General features: G+C 39.6%; 1 protein-coding gene across 4 annotated transcripts in view; it reads left to right on the top strand.

Annotated features, from left to right (window-relative positions):
- Window positions 1-23746, top strand: part of ppargc1a (peroxisome proliferator-activated receptor gamma, coactivator 1 alpha) — a 725479-nt gene that overhangs the window by 583804 nt on the left and 117929 nt on the right. For all 4 annotated transcript variants that reach the window (XM_072563359.1, XM_072563267.1, XM_072563446.1 and 1 more), the window contains one exon: window positions 2755-2934. In XM_072563359.1, the coding sequence (XP_072419460.1) occupies window positions 2755-2934 (180 nt within the window). The remainder of the gene's footprint in view (window positions 1-2754; window positions 2935-23746) is intronic.

Genomic DNA, 23746 nt, shown 5'->3' with positions numbered 1-23746 from the left:
ACACACCTATGATTTCAATGCTGTTAAAGGTGACGCTGACTTTTTTTTTAATACAATTCTCATTTACGAAACAACTTATGTCATAAGGTTCAGATTTAACTTGAAATTTTACTGTCATTTGGTAATTGGTTTGGCCTGGTGCCACAAACAAAATGTTAGAGTGAATTAGATAACATAATGTGTGAACCAAAGATTTGTATTTATAGTTTGTGTTTTCTCAGGTTTTCATTGTACAAACTCATATATTTTCACAATAGTCTTGGTTTAGAATAACTATTTTTAAACATTAAATTTAAATCTAAGTCATCCACTGTAGGAGTGCAACTGCTCCAGAATGTTTGTATGGAAAGGCTGCTGCTGGTAATATAAAAATAAGCACTGACTTTTTAAATCTATATCACCTGCAAGGGAACAATTCATTTTAAAAAAGGCAGAAAGGTTCACGGCTGCTCCTTCGGATATACCCATAGTACGTTTTGTCCTGTAAGGGGATTTTATGTATTTATGTTCAAATCCAGGAAATGCACACATGCCAAGATGATTCCAGCTAGGTTTTGTGATAATCTTGAGAGACAATTGATAGAAGGCATATATTTTTTCCTGTGCCAAAAGCTGTGTAATCGTTCATGTGTTTTTATTTGCTTTTTGTATTCTATTCCAGTATTTTTCAGAATGTTGCAGTAGGTCTTTTTTCTATTCTTGCATGTGCATGAATTGCATTAGCACTATTGCATGTTTTATATAGATTGCTCATCAGCCCCTTCCAGTACATAAACCTTGCATTCCAGTTTACATAGGCACTGGGAATATCTGCTGACCTCTTGATGCCTCTCTTCGTTAATAAGCAGTTGAGTGGTTTTGGCAAAGAATGTGTTTCAGTATTTGCAAATCTGTTTTCTTCAGTCATGCATTAGTTTTGAGTGAACCAGAGTTGAGTAAAGAATTTAATTTGAGACAGTAAAGAATATTTTGCCATATCACTAAGAATATTTTGCCATCTCGCCTGTTTCTCTCAGGACAGCAAGGGGAAGTAATTATTAAGTGCAAAAGTACAGTATAGTAGATTTTATATTATTTTACCATTTAGTCATAGTAGCAATTAAGGATCTTTCTGCAAAATTTGTTTTTATTTCGTCCACTGAAGTTCATTAGAGGGCAAAAGTAAAAGTTTTAAATGATCAAATGTCTCATTTATTCTTTAATCTACATTTTAAAATCTATTCTATTCAATTCGAAGTTAGAAAGAGATCAGTTAAAAGCCAATAAAATTGCTCCATAATTATAAAGGTTATTGCAAGACATGCCTATGTACTTCAGTCACTCAGTTGTCCTTTGTTTTCTCTGTTGTGTTGGATAGTAGTTTCTTGAGAGCAAATGTATTGTGTAGACCTCCCCCTTGTTGTGATATCTTAAACTTGTGTTCCAATGATATTATTTATGAATGGGAAGCAGTGAATTATGGGCAGCATTCTCTGTTCATGATGTCATAGAGTGGAGGTATATGATTTCATGTCAAGAGAAGTTCTGCACAAATCGATTTTCTGAGGCTGCATCAATCTGGTAATGTCAAACTATAAAGCAAAATTTGTAATGGGCATGAGCATTTTTAGCTAATATATAGAAATATATTTTACAATATTGTGAGAGATCATCCAACAGGATTAAAATGGTTATCTATTTTTAGGGTAGTTACGACTATGAGAATATAGGTAAAATTTTTACTGAGCATAAATTTATGGAATAACTTGCAATGTAAAATTTGTCAGTTGCTTTATGAGCAGGACAATAAAGTTTGCTTATTTTACCTAATAAGTGAAGTTCAGTTAATAAAAAAAACACCAGAATCAGCTGCTCAGTGCACCTGTGTGGACCTAGCAATGAGATATGCATGAACTGGCAAGCTGTAGTTTTCTTCACAATTTTCTCACTTGTTAATTCCCGAATCCTTGTTAGCTATTTAAAAGCCCATTTATACTAATAATCTGACATTCACTCAGCTGTCAAAATCCAGCACGTGCTTGAGATATTTTGCTATTCAGTTATCAGAGACTCAACTCACTTTTGGGTGGATTCTTGGATATTCGCAATGCAAACCTTGAGCCCAACTTTGTTGATCTCCTACTGCATCATGTACAGATAGCAAAGGATTTTCAGCATCACTGAATTGTATAGAGCTGCACCAAAATGTTTTGTTAATTCTTGCAGTCAAAATTGGTTTGTACTTTTTTATTACAAACTTCTATTTTTAACTCCAACTATAGTATATTTATTCACTGGGAAGCTCTGTAGAGTCAAGTGTTGTCAAACCTGCTTTGCTCCCTGGTGGACCATGAGGTCAATCAGTCCCTCACCTGGCAGTCATAGCTTTTTGTTTTCTCTTTCATCTTCCCTGTTATCAAAGCCATTTTGCACTAAAAACAGCATAGCTTTAAACATTAATATGGCAAAAATTCAAAAACAGTGCATATTTTGATTCAAGTCTTTATTGTACAAGTTTGAAAGGAAGTTGCCAATTTCAAATGAGGTCATTTACATAGAGTATGCATCAGGGAAAGTCAAGGGGAAGTTAACCTGCATTACTTTTGCACCCCTGTTAACAGTACTTTACATAGTAGCATTGGCTGAAACCGCATTGCCAAGACACTGCACCTTTTAAATGAAGTTACTATTATGCTGTAGCAAGTTGCAATATTTATTTGCTGGTACAGCAATGTCAACTATTTTTAAAACATACTTTCCTTTGTTTTCTTGTAGTGTGCTGCATTAGTTGGTGAAGACCAGCCACTGTGTTCAGATCTCCCTGAACTTGACCTTTCGGAGCTCGATGTAAATGACTTGGACACAGAAACTTTTCTGGGTGGACTCAAGTGGTACAGTGACCAATCTGGAATAATTTCCAACCAATATGGGAATGAATCATCTGACCTCTTTGAGGTAAGCAACTAAAATAATATCCAAAGTTTTACTTTACCTTCAGGTTTATGGGATAATATTTAAGTACAATGAAGCCTAGATTTTGCAATTGTAATAATAGAGGTACTATAATTCCTGTTTCCATTCCCTGCAATACTAGTAGCAACTTCTTCTATTCACGCATGCACAGCTGTATGAGGAAACTCACTTGTTATTGTTAGTAATTCCCTGTACAATATGTCCGCGTAATCGGCACTGTTAAAGCCCATGTAGACACACAGGTTCTTGAAATCTTGAACTGATTATAACTTCCCCTTTAATGTTGTCATATTTGTTAAACTCTCGCCCTCCTCAGAAATGTTATAACTTGTTAATAAGCTGAAGCTGGAATTTTTAATGCTACATTAAATCATAATTATTTCTGAACAGCTTCTCTGGCCATGAAAATCTAATTTTATGTTTGTTTCGTATCACATTATTTCATTTATGATTAAAATTACATAGATTAAAGTTATAGAAATAAGCCCTCCTGCCCTCTGTCTCCATGCTGGCCAATTAACATCAAACTATATAGACAATAGACAATAGGTGCAGGAGTAGGCCATTCTGCCCTTCTAGCCTGCACCACCATTCAATATGATCATGGCTGATCATCCTTAATCAGTATCCTGTTCCTGCCTTCTCTCCATAACCCTTGATTCCACTATCCTTGAGAGCTCTATCCAACTCTTTCTTAAATGAATCCAGAGACTGGGCCACTACTGCCCTCTGGGACAGAGCATTCCACACAGCCACCACTCTCTGGGTGAAGAAGTTTTTCCTCATCTCTGTCCTAAATGGTCTACCCCGTATTTTTAAGCTGTGTCCTCTGGTTCGGCACTCACACATCAGCGAAAACATGTTTCCTGCCTCCAGAGTGTCCAATCCTTTTTTAATCTTGTATGTCGCAATCAGATCCCCTCTCAGTCTTCTAAACTCAAGGGTATACAAGCCCAGTCGCTCCAGGTAGTCCCGCCATTCCAGGAATTGACCTCGTGAACCTACGCTGCACTCCCTCAATAGCCAGAATGTTTTTCCTCAAACTTGGAGACCAGAACTGCACACAATACTCTGGGTGTGGTCTCACCAGGGCCCCGTACAGTTGCAGAAGAACCTCTTTGCTTCTACATTCACTCCCTCTTGTTATGAAGGCCAGCATGCTATATTAGCCTTCTTCACTACCCGCTGTACCTGCATGCTTACCTTCATTGACTGGTGTACAAGATTACCAGATATCTTTGTACTGCCCCTTTACCTAAATTGATTCCATTTAGGTAGTAATCTGCCTTCCTGTTCTTGCCACCAAAGTGGATAACCATACATTTATCCACATTAAACTGCATCTGCCATGCATCTGACCACTCACCTAACCTGTCCAGGTCACCCTGTAATCTCCTAACATCCTTCTCACATTTTATCCTGCCACCCAGCTTAGTAGCATCAGCAAATTTGCTAATGTTATTACTAATACCATCTTCTATATCATTAATATATATTGTAAAAAGCTGCGGTCCCAGCACTGATCCCATTTCAATGCAATCTGCAATATCCTGACATTTTAAGTGCTCATTCAGGTGTTGAAAGTACCTGCCTCCATTGCCTTCAAAAGGCAGAAGCTTCCATACTTCTGCCGCTCTGTGGGTGAAATTTCATTTTCGTCAGATCACCTCTTTTTCTCACCACTTTTTCTTCACCTTAAACTTGTGCCTTCGGGTCTTAGACCTATCTGCTGGGCGAAAAGATTCTGTCTCTGCTTGTCATATTTTTGTAACACTCATCACTTCCCCCCCCCCCCCCCCCCCCCTCAGCCTCTTCTGCTCCAGGAGAAACACACCCAGTCAGTCCAGTCTCTCTTCAGAACTGAGACTTTCCATCCCAGGCAACATCCTGGTGAATATTCTCTGCATCCTCTCTCGTGCAATGATGGCTTCCCAACAGTGTGGTGACCAGACCAGCACACAATATTCCACCTGTGGCCTAACAATTGTTTTATAAAATTGTGATAAAACTTCCCTGCTCCTATATTCTATGCCTCAGCTTATGAAGGCAAGCATCATATATGCTTTCTTAACCACCTTATCTACCTGTGCTGACACCTTCAGGAATCTATGGACTTATACACCAAGGTCACTTGGTTCCTCAGTACTTTGTGGGGACTTTTCATTCATTGTGTAAATCCATCCTTTATTAAACCTCCCAAAATGCATCACCTCACACTGATCAAAATTAAATTCTATTCTCTGTCCGACTTACTATCCGATCAATATTAGATTGTAGCCTGAGACCATCCTCCTCACTGTCAACAACTGCACCAATTTTTGTGTCATGGGCAAACTTACCTTCAACATTTATGTTAAAGTTGTTAATATACATCACAAACAGCAAGGCTCCCAGCATTGTTCCCTGTGGTGCACTGTTGGTCACAGACTTCCAACCTTACACCATCATGTTTTGCCTCCTATTTGCAAATCACATTTGGATCTAGTTTGCCAACATGTTATCCCATTTTGGACCAGCCTTTCATGTGGGACCATGTCTAAGGCCTTGCTGATGTCCATGTAAACCAGATCATCACTCTTAATCAAAAAAAAACTCCTACAAATTAGACAAGATCTCCCTCTAACAAATCTGAGCTGACTATCCTTAATCAATCCATGCCATTCCAAGTGTTAATTAATTCTGTCCCTCAGAATTTTTTCTAATAATTTCCTTGCCACTGATGATGGATTAACTGCTCTGTAATTATCTGGCCTATCTCTGCTGCCCTTCTATCCACCAAATAAGTTATCCTCCAGTCAACTGACACATTTTCTGTGGCTACCAAAGTATTAAATACCTCTGCCAGGGCCCCAGTAATCTCCTCCCTTGTCTCCTGTAGCAGCCTGGGATATAGCTCATCAGGTCCTGAAGATTTATGCAGTTTTATGTCTGCTAAAACATAAAACCTCCTCTCTATTGATCTTAACATGTTCTGGAACCTCACCATCCCAACTGAAATCTCCAGCTACAGTACCTTTCTCCACTGTGAACACATAGAATTAATAATTTAAGTATGCACCCACGTTTGCAGGCTCCGTGCACAGATAACCCCTTTGGTCTCTAATAGGCCCCACTTTTTCCTTATTATCCGCTTCCTCTTAATATACTTAGAAAATGTTTTTTCCTTAATCCTGACTGCTTAAGATATTTAGTGGCACCAGAGTGTCTCCTAATTTCATTTTTTAAGCACACCCTTACACACTCTATAAACTTGAAATACTTCCCCTGTTTTTAGCGCTGTGTACCTAATAATGCTTCCTTTTTTCCTTTTTATCTAATACTTGATATACCTTGATACCTAGGCTTCTTTGGACTTGCTACCCTAGCCCTTCCCTCTTAGAGAAATATGCTGTCCTTGGAAAGATTCCCACTTTTCAAATGTAAACTTATTGCAAGTATCTGCTCCCAGTCTATGTTTGCCAGATCCTGTCTAATGATATTGAAATTTCCCTTCCCCAAATTTAGACACTTAATGTCTGCACTATCCTATCCATTTCATAAAGATTTTGGAACGTATAGAGTTATGATCACTATCCCCAAAATATTGACCCACTGACATGTCAACTACTTGTCTGACTTCATTTTCTAGGATTAGGGCTAGCACTGCCCCATCTCTAGTAGGACTATATACGTACTGGCACAAAAGTTCTCCTGGATGCATTTTAAGAATTCTACCTTCGCTAATCCTTTAACATGAATGTGATCTCAGTTAATGTTAGCAAAATTGAAATCCCCTATTACTGTAAGCCTATTTCTCTCGCTCTTTCTTCAAATACTTCCTAAAGAAAGCTTGTCTTGCTATTTCAACTTTTACAATTTATGTTCCAACCTTAATTTTTACAATGAGCAAAATAATCAAATATAAGAATTAAGTATTTTGCTAGCTTATTTGCTGTCTGTAAGATATCTTCAGGCTGTTTACCCTGCTTGAGGGAGTCACTGATTCTGGATTTGTTTTTGGCTTTCTGATGTTTGGAACTCCCCTTGCCTTGGCATTAGCTGCAAGTTGGGAAGGGTAAAATCTATGCTACAAAGATTGTTAGATCCTTGTGGGCAGCTTCTTTAAAAACATTTGCTTTGTTACAGACTACAAAATGCAAATGGTTACTTAAAGGGAACCTTTGCAAAGGAACCATTCAGAATAATGAAATTTTCAAAATGTTTTTTTCTTTAACAACTGGAATTTGAAATATTGTAGACAAAATTGAGATACAACAAATTTTCAACAAAGTTGATATTGGTTGTTTGAAAAAATCAAGTAGTTTGATTTGTAGTCCATGAATGAACTGACCTGATAACACAAATTGTCATTGGCTCAAATGGGACTTAAGTTGTCTTTCACAGCCACTTACATTATTTGAATTTTAAAACATTAATTAATATCAAATGGATAGCTGTTGCAAATGTTGATTGTAAACCAGGAATAAAATATGCAGAATTTAGAATGATTGGAGTAAAGGTGGAAGTATTGTGGCACAGTGGTAGTTTCCCAACATCTTATACAGAAGGTCTGCTTTCAAGTCTCATTCCAGAACTTGACAGCCCTCTTGAGGTCCTAATGAAGCCAAATAGTTTGATTAGAAACTTTCAATATGCCTATAATAAATAGATCTTAAGAACTGGAGAGTCTTCTGGTGAGCCACAACTTATGCAGAATGAGTCCTTGAACTTATTTTTAAATGGTGTCTTGTTTGTGACATTGGGCTTGATTTTTTTGGTGGGTGCCAGGACCCACATGGGAGTCTCAATCTCTCACGTCATTAGTGTGTCCAGTGGTGTAACAATTAGAGGCAGTCCCTAATTGGCTATCTCTGCATTTGAAGTCCTATTAAAGATGATAGATAAGCTTCCAACTTTGCTGACTCAAAGATTCTGCAGCAATATCAAACTCACAGCACTATTAGAAAAGAAGGGAAGGCAGGCAGACAAAAATGCTCTAATTGGTTGCCAGACATTATAGTGAACAGGCAGCCAATCTCGTTCAAGGTGCACCCCTCAGAATTCCACTGAAAACGGAAAGATGTTGAAAGGTTGTCCCAAGTTGGCTGTCCGCATTTTCCTATCCCTATCCTCACCCTGACTTCCAATAAGTCAGAAAATCCAACCCATTATAATTAGATATATAAAAATTATTTTTTTTGATAAATGATATGGAAGTTCACTTTCATCTATGTGCATTCTAGCTCCTTTTCCTGTTGGATTTCAATAGGGTTGAGGTACAACAAAAATGTAAACATATCATTTTGGTGAAGGCTTCAAAATAGGTGACTCTGTGCCCTCAGAAAAATGTGGAAATTTCATTAGCTCATTCAAATTAGAGTTCTATCACATGGAACAGTATAACCAATGATCTGTAAAGGGACAGTGAACAGACTTCTCGAAATAAATGAAAGTGCGTTTGAAGCAATTTTTATGACGTAGCAGTGAAAGTGCGTGCTCCTGACCTTACAACATTTGATGACTCTTGTCGCATGAGCCTGAGCAGCCTCATTCAATTTGAACTGAGAAATTTATTGCCGCCTTTAATTAACAAACCTCTTTAATTTAGAGCCATTCCAAATAAGCCTTAACCATTTTAAGTGCTCAGATTTGGACTGCCTGAACTGAGAAAACAGATATGGTCATACATATTTAAAATGCACCCAATTGCATGAATTTCAGATTTATCAAGCTCGGGATTCATCAAATAGAAACTTGGATGGCACTGTTTCTATATTGCCTAAGCAGATCAGAACTGCAGCTCCTGTTCTTTGTGAAATTAGCTGTTTCCACCTGTGCTAACATTTTGGTGTTTTTATTGCCCAGGATCAGAGAGAAGAAAAAAAAAACCTTAGTTTCTACGAATGGTCACTTCTCAGTGATCTTTCCTGTGAAGTATGTCTATGCATTTCTGCCAGATTAGGAAAGGGTTAGATTTGATTGTGATGCATGCTACGATAGTCACTTTAGATGCTCCCTCATGCAGACTGATCTCTTTGGCAAAAAATTGTTAGTGCCAACTGGACAGGTACAATCTCCAAAAGAAATTGAGTTGGTAAATATTTTAAAAATGCTGGTAATCATGTTCTAACTCCTTAATAGTATTGCCAGTCAGTCTTTGTTCTTTAGGTTTTGGGGCCTCTGCCTTTGACATGTATGCTCTTATCAGAAAATGTCCAGATGTTGGTCCTTTATTTATTAGCATTTTCTGTTGTGTAAACTTTGACTTTCATCATTTCAAAAATACTTAAGTTTTCAGCCATCTACTTAAATTAATTTTGAGTGCTATTTTACTATTCTTGATATGAACTTTTTATTGTGAATGACAACTTGAATCACCTGCAATTTTCTTACACAGACTAAAATAATTCTACCATGCAACTTGCTGTGAATGTGTCCCATGTGCTTAAAATTGCAAACAGGATCATTGTTGCAAACTTTGCATATGCTGAAATTCTTAGAATTTCACACCATAAGATGAGGCTGCTGTTTGTACTGTGTTTGAATGAATCGAGATAGTACTGTTCTGCTCTTCCTTTCCTCTTTTTAAAATGTTCATTATCAAAAGTTTGTCCACTTGCTTATTAAACACTTTGGATTCTTTCATCATTGTGGATAGTATGAGAATTTTGTGCCCCAGTAGTAAAAGTATGCATATCAACATTCTCCCAATCTCATAAGTAATTGCATTGCAGAGGGTGCAGGGGAGATCTACCAGCATGTTGCCTGGGTTGAAGAATTTTAGTTGTGAAGGGAGACTGGATAGACTGGGGTTATTTTCCTTTGGATCGGAGCTTGATATGGGACATGATTGAGATATTAAAAATTGAGGAGAGGAGATAGGGTAGACAGGAAAGCATTTTTCCCCATGATGGAGGAACCAATGACCGGGGCCATTGATTTAAGTAAGGAGCAGGAGGTTTAGAAGATTGGCTCATTGGATATTTTTGAGGCAGTGCTAGGTATGTTCTTGATTGACCAGGGAATGAAAGGTTATGAGTGATAGACAGTAGTGTTGAGGCCAAAATCTAATCAGCCATGATCTTAAATGACAAAACAGCCTCAAAGGCCCAAATGCCTACTCCTGCTCCTGATTTGTATGTTTAGAAATCATTTACATGTTTCTCATGCAGGTTTTCAGTTTAGGTGTGCTATGGTGAACTTGAAACCGTCTCAATTATATCATGGAGTGTTTACTATGAATACGGTTGGAAAATGGAAATGATACACAGAATTGTGCTGCAGCATCAGAGGTCTCACCCTCCAGCTGGAGAGCCAGCAGGAAACCCTCAGTGCCTCTTTCTAGGAAAGCCAAGTGAAGCAAATATTAACCAGGAAATAGGTTATTGTCAGTCCTACCTCTGAAACAAGACCTCCAGAGTGGAAGTACAACCTTGCCTGCCAATCAATCAGAGGCTGGCAATGCTTGTGCTTGCAGTGTCAGTGTGGAGGCTTTGGCTGCTGCTGGAGAAACATTTACTTGGGGTCCTAGCATTATGGAGGTAAGCCAGAGGTAAGTATTGTTATGGGGAGAATAAATTTCACAGGGCATGTATGTGGCAAGGTGGTCAGAGGCAAGAGCAGTGGGCACTCTTATGGTACTCACACTCCCCTTCTGTTTTGTAGTCCTATGATCAGGTTCTGACTGCCTTTATCAAGTGTTTTTCTTCTGCCACCCTGCAATACAAACAGCCCACATAGTTTCACCTGTTGTGCATGCTGTATGGCTACAGTCCACTTTGCAACTGGGTGAATCCTAGCAGCAACAGACTGAGACCCTTAAGTGGTCCTTAATTGGCCGATAAGAGATGAAATTTGACCGGACTTAATTCTGGTAGAGATGAGAATGTGGTGGGGTTCAGAAATGGTACCCAGCCTCCAATCTCATTATCAGTAAGAAGTTTCTGCCAGTGCAATTAACAGAAGATAAGAAGGTTTTTTTGTGTTGCTAGGTTAACATGTTAACCTTGATTATAATTTGGCTAACATTTTTCGATGGTGTAGATTTTTACAACTCTGCTGCAAAAACTGTAAGGAGGCTTGAACTACACAGGTACAGCAAGGTGACATGTTTTCATGCTGTATCGGTAAATGGTATATCTTGAAACCTGGACACATCTGAATCTCAGCTGAAGAAGATTGGTTCTCTAAAAAGAAGCTGGGACATTCTGAATATTCAGTTCAGGTTAGTTACACAAAGCTTTAAAATAAGCATAGAGTGCAATGCTATGGCCTGAGAGTGGTGGAAATTAGCAACTGCAAACTACCTCAGATGCATGGTTGATGCTCCAAATTGACCACAGGATGAGATAATGTAGAAACCTTGGAAGCTTTCAAAAATTTGAGAAACATCTATACCCTTGAATTTCTTCATTACCATAAAATATTGCATGTACCAAAGTTATATTTTATGGTATAAATAACATTTTTATATGCTGTGACATAAAGCACATCACTGAAGTATAAATCAGGTGATACAACAGTATCACTGCATCATGACTCATGTGGCAACTAACAATAGCAGGAATCTGCTCCGGTCAATAGAATGGTAAATTATCGTACAAATGTGTTTAACATTCCAAAAGAATGACAAATCTGTAAGTGTTTTAAAAAGTGTATATGTAATTCAAGTTGTAACATATGTTTGTTACATGCAGCATGACTGGCTATTGTTATGTGTACGCGATGTTAGCTAATTATATGAAATCAATCATTTTATTGAGTGGGGTTCCCTATAAGGAGAAAATTTTGGATTTTTAAAGAAGTGCACAACCACTTGCGTGGATATGGAAGACTTCAGTGGCCAACCCAATAAGCTTCGTTGTGGTGTGCTGACCTGCCATTGCCGTCAATGTTAATTTATTCTTAATCTGCACAAGCTTTTATTCTTTGTAGACGGCAAATTCTCCCCTCTCTTTTGTATGCATGTATAGCCCTCAGCGAACCTCCACTAGAGGCTAGCACCAAAAGCTTCAAAAGCTCCAAAAGCTTCTCTGAGAACTGCAGATTTGCCTGGCCCCATTTTCCTGTCTGCAATCCCAAATTTGCTGTAGATCAAGGCTGGAAAGCAAGCCTGCACTTGAGCAGGAGACTCTTAGCCTCTGGGCCCAAATGCACAACAAGGAACAACCACTGAACTTTTCCAAGCCAACAGGACAACTGCAAAACAGGCTTGTCCACTCAGCTGCGGACATAAGAACTGCACTCCGATGCAGTGAGAGGCTGATGATGCATTTACTGAGGGTGCATAAGTACTATGGGTGAAACATCATAGCAAACAATGTTTCACTTATGTTTATTTGCACTATTAATCTGGAGCTGACATTTTAACTCTCACTGTTGAAGCAGGACATGTGAGAAATGAGGAACTTTTTCAGACAACCCAAGAATGTAAGCAGGTGTAGTTGCCAAGCATTACTTATTTCTCACAAACAACAGTCCTCTTTACTGTCGATGCATTAGATATCAGGGATTCTTGATCATTATGGTGAGGACTGCAGCCAAGGCATTGCACTTTAATGTGGGCAGGCTAAATGCAATTTGCAAGGATTATGCTAAGACCTCACTTGCATACTTTACTCCACATTTATATCCATCCTGTGAGTGAAAGCATGGAATCAGTAATGATTCATTGGATGAAAGAAAATTTTCATTTTATCTATCAGCTTTTCAAAGGAATGCAAGGTCACGAAAAGCAGGAGATGTATATTGGGCAGCTCACTTGTCCATTCTCCCTCATAACACAATATTGTGCACAAAGTGGTGCCTCTTTCTGGTTCAGAACTGCCCTGCAGGTTGCGGAAGCATTTTGGCAATGTTTTATGTGCACTGTGAAACATTGAAGAATTACTGATAACACAAGGTCAAACTGAGATTCATCAGGATTCTTCTCAACTTGTTGGCTATCATGACAGATTTTTACTACACAACACTCTGATATGATATTCTAATGGAAACTTTGAGTTAACATAACTTTAAAGCCTTATGACATTAGATGTATTGTCTCATGGACTGCTGCTTTTTTTTTCTCCCTAATGCTCAGTAGCACCTGTAATGTGCAGATACTAGAAAGTGGGATCACCCAAAGATCTCAAGTGTATGATCAGATGGATAACAAGACATTTTGCGTTAATTTGAGGGTATCATAAAGGTGTGATGAGCCATGTCTGGAGGAAGTACCCCTGGTTCCCGCAGCAGCCATCCCTATATGTCCTAAGGACTTGGGAAGGGGGTAGGAATCTGTGAATTCTCTTGTGTATTAAGAGTCATGACAGCTTCCAAGTTATCATATGCAGACCTCCAGAATTTTGCATCAGTGGTCACGTATAATTTGAACTTTGTGGTGCAATCTTTATCTGTTGACATAATCTGCTGGTTGTTGATAGGGCTCCCCACAGTATCGATAGCAGCCTGCACGAAGCCAGTGATGGTGAATTATCACATTGTTTGGGCTGCTTGATCTTCTTGACACAAGGGAAGGATATGCAAAATGTGCTCAGTAGAAAATAACAGCAGTTATATTCTGGAATTATGAGCTGACGATTCGTAGATGCCACACAGGTCCCTATTTACCTTTTAGAATGAGTTGCTGCCACAAACTTCAGGGCTTGATGGGATTGGCACCCAGTTATTCTGAATTCAAGTCCTATTCTCGCAGATAACAACTCTTTAATCGCCTAGGACATCTTTAATCCATGCCTAAATTATCTATCAGAGAGTTGAACAAAATGACAGTGAAACCTATGGTTAAGGGGTCTCAACATATACCAGCACCTTCTTGGTGGAGCCTCAGGTGCTGCCTCTCCCTCTTGAGGCTGTGTGTCAGCTGCTGGAGTTTGCTGTGCTTGTTGGACTTGATCACAAAATAGCAATTACTTCACCCTTCGAAGTTGTCTTCAGAATATCAAGGCCACAATGACTCCAGACATTGATATCTCCATGTGGGATTGATGGATGGACAATCTATGGGGAATGTCAGAAAAATAAGACTTTTTTTTATTGTAGGAACTGCTGGATCGATCATATCGCAATGAAGTCTCATGCCATCGCACAATATGGCATGAAGGCTTCTCAAGGAACTCATTGTCATGCCTCCATAAGGAATTTCGGAGGATGTCACCTTATCCAAATGTATGTTGCATACATAAAATTTCAGTTCTAAAATGGGAGAAGAATTCTGTCAATGAGACGTCGTGGTAGCTTGCCCTCTTCCTTGTCACCAAGAAGAGGCTCCTTTTTACATACGAGAGTGTCCCTACATGTTTATAGTTCAGTATACAAATATTACAGTTCCACAACGTTGTCTTCCAAATGCTTGTTGTGGTGAGTATTTGTCAAATGTGAACTTCAGGTGCTTTTAAATGTCTTGTGCTCATTACAGTTGCTCAGCTGACATGTCACAGAGGTACTTAGTGCACAGTGTAATGAATATGCATTTTCAAGGCTATAATTTTTAAGGTCCTCTCTTGGACTATGAATTGCTGATGAATTTCAAATTGAACTTGCTGATGAATTTCAAACTGAAACCATGGATGGTTTTATTGAATAAGGCATGATTACTGCGACTGCTCTTGGCAAGGCTTCCAAATCCAAGAATTTTACTCTGCTCCTGAAGAAAAAACAACTAGCTCCACCCACTTTGCATGTCGTGTCAGCAATTTTGAGCAGATATTGCTTAATTGCCCTTTGATCAGATGTGCAAGGTTCCAACTTTGTTCTAGTGAGTGAGTTTCAGACTCCACCTTTGAATCAAGAATTCCGTCTACCCTTCATAGTTCATTTTATATTTCTGACCCTGAAGCCTCAATGAGCTTTTCCCTCTACAGCCCCTTTTTATATATATATCTGTTCATTTTACCCCTAGCGCACATTACTTTGGAAATTCCCATACCAAGAAACATTTACACCATGTAAATGCCAAGCAATGACCATCTCCAATAAAAGACAATCTAACCACCACCCCTTGACATTCAGTGATGTTACCATTGCCGAAACTACCAGTAACAACATTGTGGGAGTTTACCATTGACCAGAAAATCAACTGGGCTTGCCACATAAACACAGTGGCTACAGAGAAGGTCAGAGGCTAGGAATACTATGGCAAGTAACTCAATATCTGACTCTCCAAAGCCTGTCCACCATCTACAAGGCACAATTAGGAGTATGATGGCATACTTCCCACTTGCCTGGATTGGTGTATCTCTGACAACAAAGAAGAAGCTTGAGCCATCCAGGACACAGCAACCTGCATAATTGGCACCACATCCACAAACATTCACTCCTTTCACCACCAATGCTCCGTAGCAGCAGTGTGTTGTATCTACAAGATATGGATGTGCCAGTGTTGGACTGGGGTGGACAAAGTTAAAAATAACACAACACCAGGTTATAGTCCCAACAGGTTTTTTTTTGAAAGTACAAGCTTTTGGAGCGCTGCTGCTTCGTCAGGTAGCTAGCTACGAACAGATTCAAGAACAGCTTCTTCCCTGCTGTTATCGAGCTTTTGAACATTCATCTCTCTTTCTCTCTGCACCTTCTCTGCTGCTGTAACATTGTAGTCTACACTCTGTTCTGCTATCTAATGCACTTTGTATGATAATAGACAATACGTACAGGAGAGGCCATTCTGCCCTTCTAGCCTGCACCACCATTCAATATGATTATGGCTGATCATCCTTAATCAGTATCCTGTTCCTGCCTTGTCTCCATAACCCTTGATTCCACTATCCTTGAGAGCTCTATCCAACTCTTTCTTAAATGAATCCAGAGGCTGGGCCTCCACTGCTCTCTGGGGCAGAGCATTCCACACAGCCACCAGTCCCTGGGTGAAGAAGTTTTTCCTCATCTCTGTCCTAAATGGTACTGCCCCTTTACCTAAATTGATTCCACTTAGGTAGTAATCTGCCTTCCTGTTCTTGCCACCAAAGTGGATAACCATACATTTATCCACATTAAACTGCATCTGCCATGCATCTGACCACTCACCTAACTTGTCCAGGTCACCCTGTAATCTCCTAACATCCTCATCATACTTCACCCTGCCACCCAGCTTAGTATTATCAGCAAATTTGCTAATGTTATTGCTAATACCATCTTCTATATCATTAACATATATTGTAAAAAGCTGGGGTCCCAGTACTGATCTCTGTGATACCCCACTGGTCACTGCCTGCCATTCCAAAGTGGAGCCGTTTATCACTACTCTTTGTTTCCTATCAGCCAACCAACTTTCAATCCAAGTTAGTACTTTGTCCCCAATACCATGCGCCCTAACTTTGCTCACTAACCTCCTATGTGGGACTTTATCAAAAGCTTTCTGAAAGTCCAGGTACACTACATCTACTGGATCTCCCTCGTCCATCTTCAGAGTTACATCCTCAAAAAATTCCAGAAGATTAGTCAAGCATGATTTCCCCTTCATAAATCCATGCTGACTCTGACCTATCCTGTTACCGCTATCCAGATGTGACATAATTTCATCTTGTATAATAGACTCCAGCATCTTTCCCACCACTGAGGTCAGACTAACTGGTCTATAATTTCCTATTTTCTCTCTCCCACCTTTCTTAAAAAGTGGTACAACCTAAGCCACCTATTAGCACAATCTGCCTATACAGCACACAAAACAACACTTTTCGTATCTTGGTACATGTGACAACAATAAATCAAATTAAATCAAATATTATTCAACAACCCCACAGGACTGACTGTGGCATACCCCCTGCACTGACTTGGTAGGACATCTCCGACTGATAATGCGCACTCCCAGAGCCTGATGTCTTCTTAACACCCCAACTGACCTATCTATAATCTCTGCACTAGGTGCATTTGATCTGCAGGACTGACCATGGTCCAATTCACAGACTGTGTCTGACTGACCATGGCTAAGCCCTTAGAACTGGTTGAAGTCCTTGACTGAATGTGGTGGTACCCTAACTTTATAGTACACTCCCTTTAGTGCATTAAAGACCAATCCCCTTTGACTATCACACACAGCCATTTGCTTGCCCACAAGCACTGTGTCTGCTATGTAAACTGCTAGCATGTTTTGACATCATGGAATGTCACTCAGCAAGATGTCCACCCATGTGACTTTTCACTGCTTCCAACCATCACAAACTGCCTACCTTCCCCTCCTGCACTAAGATAGCAATGCACACCGTGGAGGCTGACAATATGTAACTGTGTACTGAAGACCATGTGTGCTCAGAAAACAATGAGGGGGGTGACAACCTGTAAGAGCTGAAGTCTGTGAATGTGCTCTAGGAAAGCAATTTCAAAACAAAGCATTCAAGGGCGGACGTGCTGTCTGCGTTGGGCTATGCACAAGCACAATGATGATGGTGAGGCTAGTGAAACTAGCCTTCTTAAGGGACTTGAGAGGGTAGATTCTGAAAGTTTGTTTCCCCTTCAGGAGAGTCTAGAACCAGAAGGTATCATCTCAGAATAAGGGATCACACATTTCACCAGGTTATTGTCCAACAGGTTTATTTGAAATCACAAGCTTTTGAAGCATAGACTCTTTGTCAGGTGAAGTGAGAGAGAAGCATACAGACACAGAATTTATAGGCAGAGAGATCAAGGGCAAGGAGCTGAATAGATCACACAAATGATATGAGTGGACTGTCGAATAATAAGTCTCTGCAGGCGATCAAAAGTGTCAGACAGTGTGAGTAAAGTTCAACAACTAAATAACAAGCAAAGGGATGACCTATAATCTGATCAAACGAGGCAGTAAGATAATGACAAACATTAAAAATAAGATGCTGGAAACAAACCAAATGACTGGAATACATGATAGGTATAAGAGTCGCATGCTGAAGGTCTGATCAAAGTAATAAGTAATCCAAAATTGTACAAACTAATTGAGGTAGAGAGATAATAATAATTTATCAAGGTGATTGTGTCAAAGCAGGATAGTGCAACTTGAACCCTAGATCATGGTTAAGGTCGTCTTCACAGGTATGGACCTTGGCTATCAGTTTCTGCTTGGTGGTTCTGCACTGTTGTGTATTTAGAAGGCTGCCTTGAAGGATGTTTACCTGAAGATCGGAGGCTGAATGTCTTTGACTGCTGAAGTGATCCCTGACTGGGAGGGAACATTGCTGTCTGGCGATTGTTGCACAGTATCTATTCATCCATGATCGTAGTGTCTTTTTGGTCTCCCCAGTATACCATACCTCAGGACATCCTTGCCTGCTACACATGAGACAGACAACATTGGCTGAGTCACATGAGTATCTGCTGTGTATATGGTAGGCGGTGTTCCCATGTGTGATAGTAATATCCACGTCGATGATCTGATATGGTGTGTGATTTCTGACTTTGTCCACCCCAGTCCAATACCAACACCTCCACATCATGCCATATTTCAGTCAGAGATGAGGAAGACTTTGGAGAGTTGAGGATTATCAGGTCAGCCATGATCTCATTGAATGGTGGAGTACACTCAACAGGCTGAATTAGCTACTTTTGCTCCCATGTCTTATAGTAGCTTGCTGATGATGACTTACATGGGCAAAGAGTTAAGGTGGATGGAGGGCAAGGAGCATGCAGGGACAGTGTTGTGAAGAAGCAGTTGCATGATGGGACAAATATTCAGTATGTTGCATCTGTCGGGTACCTGCTCTGAAATACATGTAGAGAATTTGTGGCAACCTTGTTCCTCAGGAAAGGAGAGGGGAATTGGAAGTAGTGTTTAAATAATGCCAGTTTGGGGCTTTAATGAGAAGCAAATGAATGAAAATAAAGGAGTTGTCACTTGATGAGATTCTGAAATTGCCACTTATGGCTTAAGGAAAAATTTTTCTAAATGTAAAGAATTTGATTTTTTTCATTCTCTGCATATTTTTCCACTTTTCTCACCATTGTTTATGCCACACCAGGGAGAGAAAAATTCCTCTCGATGAGCTTTATAAATCTCTGCATTCCAAACTCCTTTCCCTTGGCAAAAAAAGGACTTTGTATTTATGCAGAAAATGCTATCTGCACCATCATTATTGTCTACTTACTGAAAGGTTAAAAATGGACCTGAATAATGATAAAAGTTCTTGCTTCACATCTCTCAGAAGCTACCTAAAATACTTCACAACAAATTAATAACTTTGAAGTATAGTAGTCATCTTTCACATGGCTATTCTTGCTGAATGGCACCAAAATAAAATAACTGCACATAAATTCTTTATTCCCAGAAAGAGGAGACTATGAAAAATGTGATGCAGCAGCTCTTTGACTGTACCTATACTAAATTCTAGTTTTGTTCTCATCAATGAAACCCAAGATTGTGTTCCTGCGGTGTCTGCTGGTCATGGAAAACTATGAGTGAATGAATAGACATCATGCAATCTCATTTCAGTAGGCAACAAGTTATTAAAAGAGGCACACAGTTAGAATAGCCTTCCCCAGTAGTTTGTGTATCCTGAACCTGTGAATAGTGGTTTTTAGGAATGTACCATGAAGATGTCCTTTTATCTGCTTTCCAACCTTTGCTTCCCAGCCTCCACCACTGCACCCATCACATGTAATATATGCAAACAAACATTGAGGAGCAATATCTTCAACTAATAGAAGAGAGTTGCAATCTGTGGTCACTTGTGATAATTTAATGCCCATTTCGTGATGTTCACTGGAGAAAAGATCTTGGCTGGGCAGAAGCCTTTTACAAAAGTTGCCACAAGACCCACCACCTCCCAAGGATTAGGACTGAGCAATAAATGCTGGTCCAGTCAGCAACACCCACATCCTATGAATATTATTTTAAAATGAAAAAAAAAATCATCAGTAGCAAATTTACTGGCAGAGACTAGTTTCACATTTCATCCAGAAGTCAAGATGTGTGACAGTTTGGCCTCTCAGCTGACACAGAATAATTACTCGAGTGTGACTTAAACCGGCAACTTTAGTGCAGAGTCTACTAACTGTGGCAAGCTAAGGCTGTATAAGACAGAATAGAAGTACACGCATAAAATGTTGCTGTTTATTGCAGGAAGGAACCAGACCCAACAGCTCAATGTTAGAGCATTGAACATCGTACAGAATAGGAACAGGCCCTTTAGCCCATCATGCCTGTGCTGACCATGCTGTCATTCTAAACTAATTCCATCTCCCTGCCTGATCCATATTCCTCCATTTTCCATTTGTTTATGTGTCTGTTTGAACACATAATAAACTTTGCTAATATATCTGCTTCTACCACCTTCCCAGCAGTGGTAGATTCCAGGTATCTATCACTCCCTTTGTAAAACACTTGCCTTGCACATCTCCCTTAAACTTTCCCCTCTCGTCTTATCCTATGCCCCCAGTATTAGTCATTTCCATCCTGGGAAAAAGACTCCAACAATCCGTCCTATTCATGCCTCTCAGAAGTGTATAAAATTTTATCATGTCGCCCTTACAGCCTTCCATGCTCTAGTGAAACAATGCAAGTCTGTCCAACCTCTCCTTATAGCTTGTACACTCCAATCCGGCAACATCCTGGTAAACCTCTTTTGCGCCCTTTCCAAAGCCTCCACTTCCTTTTTACAGTGTGACAACCAGAACTGCAAACAATACTCCAAAACTTGTCGAACTGAAGTTTTATACAATTGCAACATGACTTGCCAATTTTTATACTCATTGCCTGAACCTTCTTTACCATGTTATTCACTTTTAGGGAGCTAAGGGCTCACACTGCAAAATCCCTCTGTATTCTCAATGCTCTCAAGGGTCCTGCCATTTACTGTGTACTTTCCTTTTGCATTTGACCTTCCAAAATGCATCACCTTACACTTGTCCAGTTGAAACTTCATCTGTCCAACTTTTATCAACCAACTTTCCAAATGATCGATATCCTGATGAATCCTTTAATAATCTGCCTCACTATCCACAACTCTACCCATTTTCATGTTATCTGCATTATGAATCATTTTCATCTAAGTCACTTCTGTATATTACAAGCAGCAGAGGTTCCAGCATTAATCCTTGCAGAACACCACTGGTCATAGATCTCTAGACTGAAAAACACCTGCTATCATCTGTCTCCTACAACCAATTTGCCAACTTAACATGGATCCCATGTGACTTAATCTTCTGGATCAGCCTACATGAGGGACCTTGTCAAATGCTTTAGTAAAATCCATGTAGACAACATCATTACCCAACCCCCAAAAAACGCAATCAAATTTTTGAGACAAGATAACTCCCCACATAAAGCCATGGTGATTCTCCCTAATAATGCCATTCTTCTCTAAATGCGAGTAAATCCTGACCCTAACAATCTTCTCCAATAATTGATATAAGACTCAATTTAATGTAATTTCCTGGATTATTTCTGTTGTCCTCCTTAAACAAATGAACCATATTGGCTATTCTCCAGTATTCTGAGACCTTGCCAATAGTTAAAGAGGAGACCAAGATCTCTATCAAGGCCCTTGCTTCCTTCAGTATCATGGGGCAGATTCCATCAGGTCCTGGGGATTTAACTACCTCAATGTTTTACAAGGCATCCAACACATTTCTCAATATTCACATCCCCAGAACATCAACATATTCCTCCTTAATCTTACTATTATCCACGTCCTCTTTTGTGAATACCAATGTGAACTACTCATTAAGGAACTCTTGTGGTTCCACACAAACATTCCATTGTTTTGTCCTCGAGTGGATCTAACCTTTCCCTATTACACTCTTGCTCCTATTATATGTATAAAATATCTTGGGGTTCTCCTTAATCCTACTTGCCAAGAACATTTCATGACCTCTTCTCGTTCTCCTAATTTCTTGTTTAGTTCTATGCTGCTTCCTTTATATTCCCCAAGGACCTTGTCTGATTTCACTTTCTTAAATATTACCTATGCTTCATTTTCCTTTTTGACTAAACTTTCAATATCTATTGTCATTTGAGATTCCTGAATTTTCCCATCCTTATCTTTTATCGCCATAGGGACATGCCAATTCTAAACTATGATCAATTGGCTAATTAAAAATTTCCACATCATGTGGATTTACATTCAAACAGTTTCCCCCTCCAACTCCACCTCCCATTTCCTACATAATACTGCAGTAAATAACCTTTAACCATATGAACACCTTCACCTGATGACCAATCTTATCCTCATACATAACTATCTTAAAACTTACTGAATTATGATCTCTGTTCCCGAAATACTCTCCGGCTAAAACTTTGATCACCTGGCCAGTCAAGTGCACTATTACAAGCCTAGTGTGATCTTTCCTGGTTGAACTATCTACGTGTTGTTTCAAGAAACTTTCCCTGAAGTGCCTAACAAATTCTGCCCAATCTAAACCAGAAGCACTAAGGGTGTCCTAGTCAACATTGTGAAAGTTAAAGTCATCCAGTACAACAACCGTGTTATTTTTCCGTGATCTGCTTATATATCTGTTCCTGTATCTCCTGCAGGCGATTGCGAAGCCTTTAGTATAACCCCATCACAGTGATTGCACCTTTCTTATTCTTAAATTCTAACCACATGGCCTTGCTAATTGATCCCTCCATGATTTCCTCTCTTAGTACAGCTGTGACACTCTCCTTAATCGACAATGGAATCCCCAATCTTTTTCACATCACTCAATATCTCACCTGCAATATCTAATATCTGCAATGTTGAGCTGCCAGTCCTGCCTTTCCTCAATCAAGTTTCTGCAATGGCGACCACATTGTAGTATCATACACTAATCTAGGCTGTCAGTTCATCTGCTTTACCTGTTGTATTCCTTTCATTAAGAACACTTCAGACCTCTGTGTTCATTAACCTGGCCGGGCCTATTCTTCCCATTTGTGTCAATCTTCTCCTAAATCACTCCACATGCTGACCTGCTGCTCCATAAAAATTGAGGTCTTTCTATAACTATCAAATATGCTAGTCAACCCACAGCTGACATACTGTGATCCTCTTATCTAAAGAAAGATTTATTGGCAGTACATAGATGGCTCATTAGGCTGACCCCAGGAGAAGAGGAACTGTCTCATGAGGAAGTATTAAGTAGGTTGTTCCTGCATTCATTGGAGTTTATAAGAATGAGAGGCAGCTTCATTGAAAAATGTAAGATTCTTAATGGACCTGACAATGTAGATGGGGAAGGATTGTTTGGCCTTTTGGGAGAGTAAGACCAGAATCTATGGAATTCTTTACCACAGAGTCTATAGAGAGGTTGGGTTGTTAAGTATATTCAAGGCTGAGATAGTCAGTGGAGTTGCAGATTATCAGATCAGACATGCTGTCATTGAATAGCAAAGCAGACTTGATTGGTTGATTACTGCTCTGAGTTGTATGGTCTAATGAGAGAATGGTCATTCACAAAGGTAGAAAAGTAAAAGGATTTATGGATGATTATTCATTGAAGTTATCTACTAAGTGTTGTTTCCAATAGGTTCATTGTATAATGACACATGTCTGCAAAAAGTTGATTCATTCATTTTTATTATGTGGTAAGGACACATTTGGGAAAAGATCTTGTTCCTTCCCCCATAACAGGTTTGACAGTGGGGAGCATTTAATCAGATGGGGAGGGGTGGCAGGTGGGTCCATCACATGACTGCCATCACTCTGATTAAGACCTTGGCAAGAACACTCATGGAGAAAAACACAATTGACATCCAGCCACGGCTGACATCAATCCAGCAATAGTGAGCATGAGTCACTTGCTCAAAAGTACTTAGTGCCCCCTCCCCCACCTTTAAGCACGACCCCTACCTGTAAATATCCTACAGTTATCTCACATGATTGTGCTGCAGTGCCTCCTTGAATTGAGGCCTCAGGTGGATGTGGTACTGGCTGCA

This window comes from Chiloscyllium punctatum, chromosome 1, assembly GCF_047496795.1.
Source record: "Chiloscyllium punctatum isolate Juve2018m chromosome 1, sChiPun1.3, whole genome shotgun sequence".
Lineage (NCBI taxonomy): Eukaryota > Metazoa > Chordata > Chondrichthyes > Orectolobiformes > Hemiscylliidae > Chiloscyllium > Chiloscyllium punctatum.
This window is presented reverse-complemented; position numbering and strand designations above follow the sequence as displayed.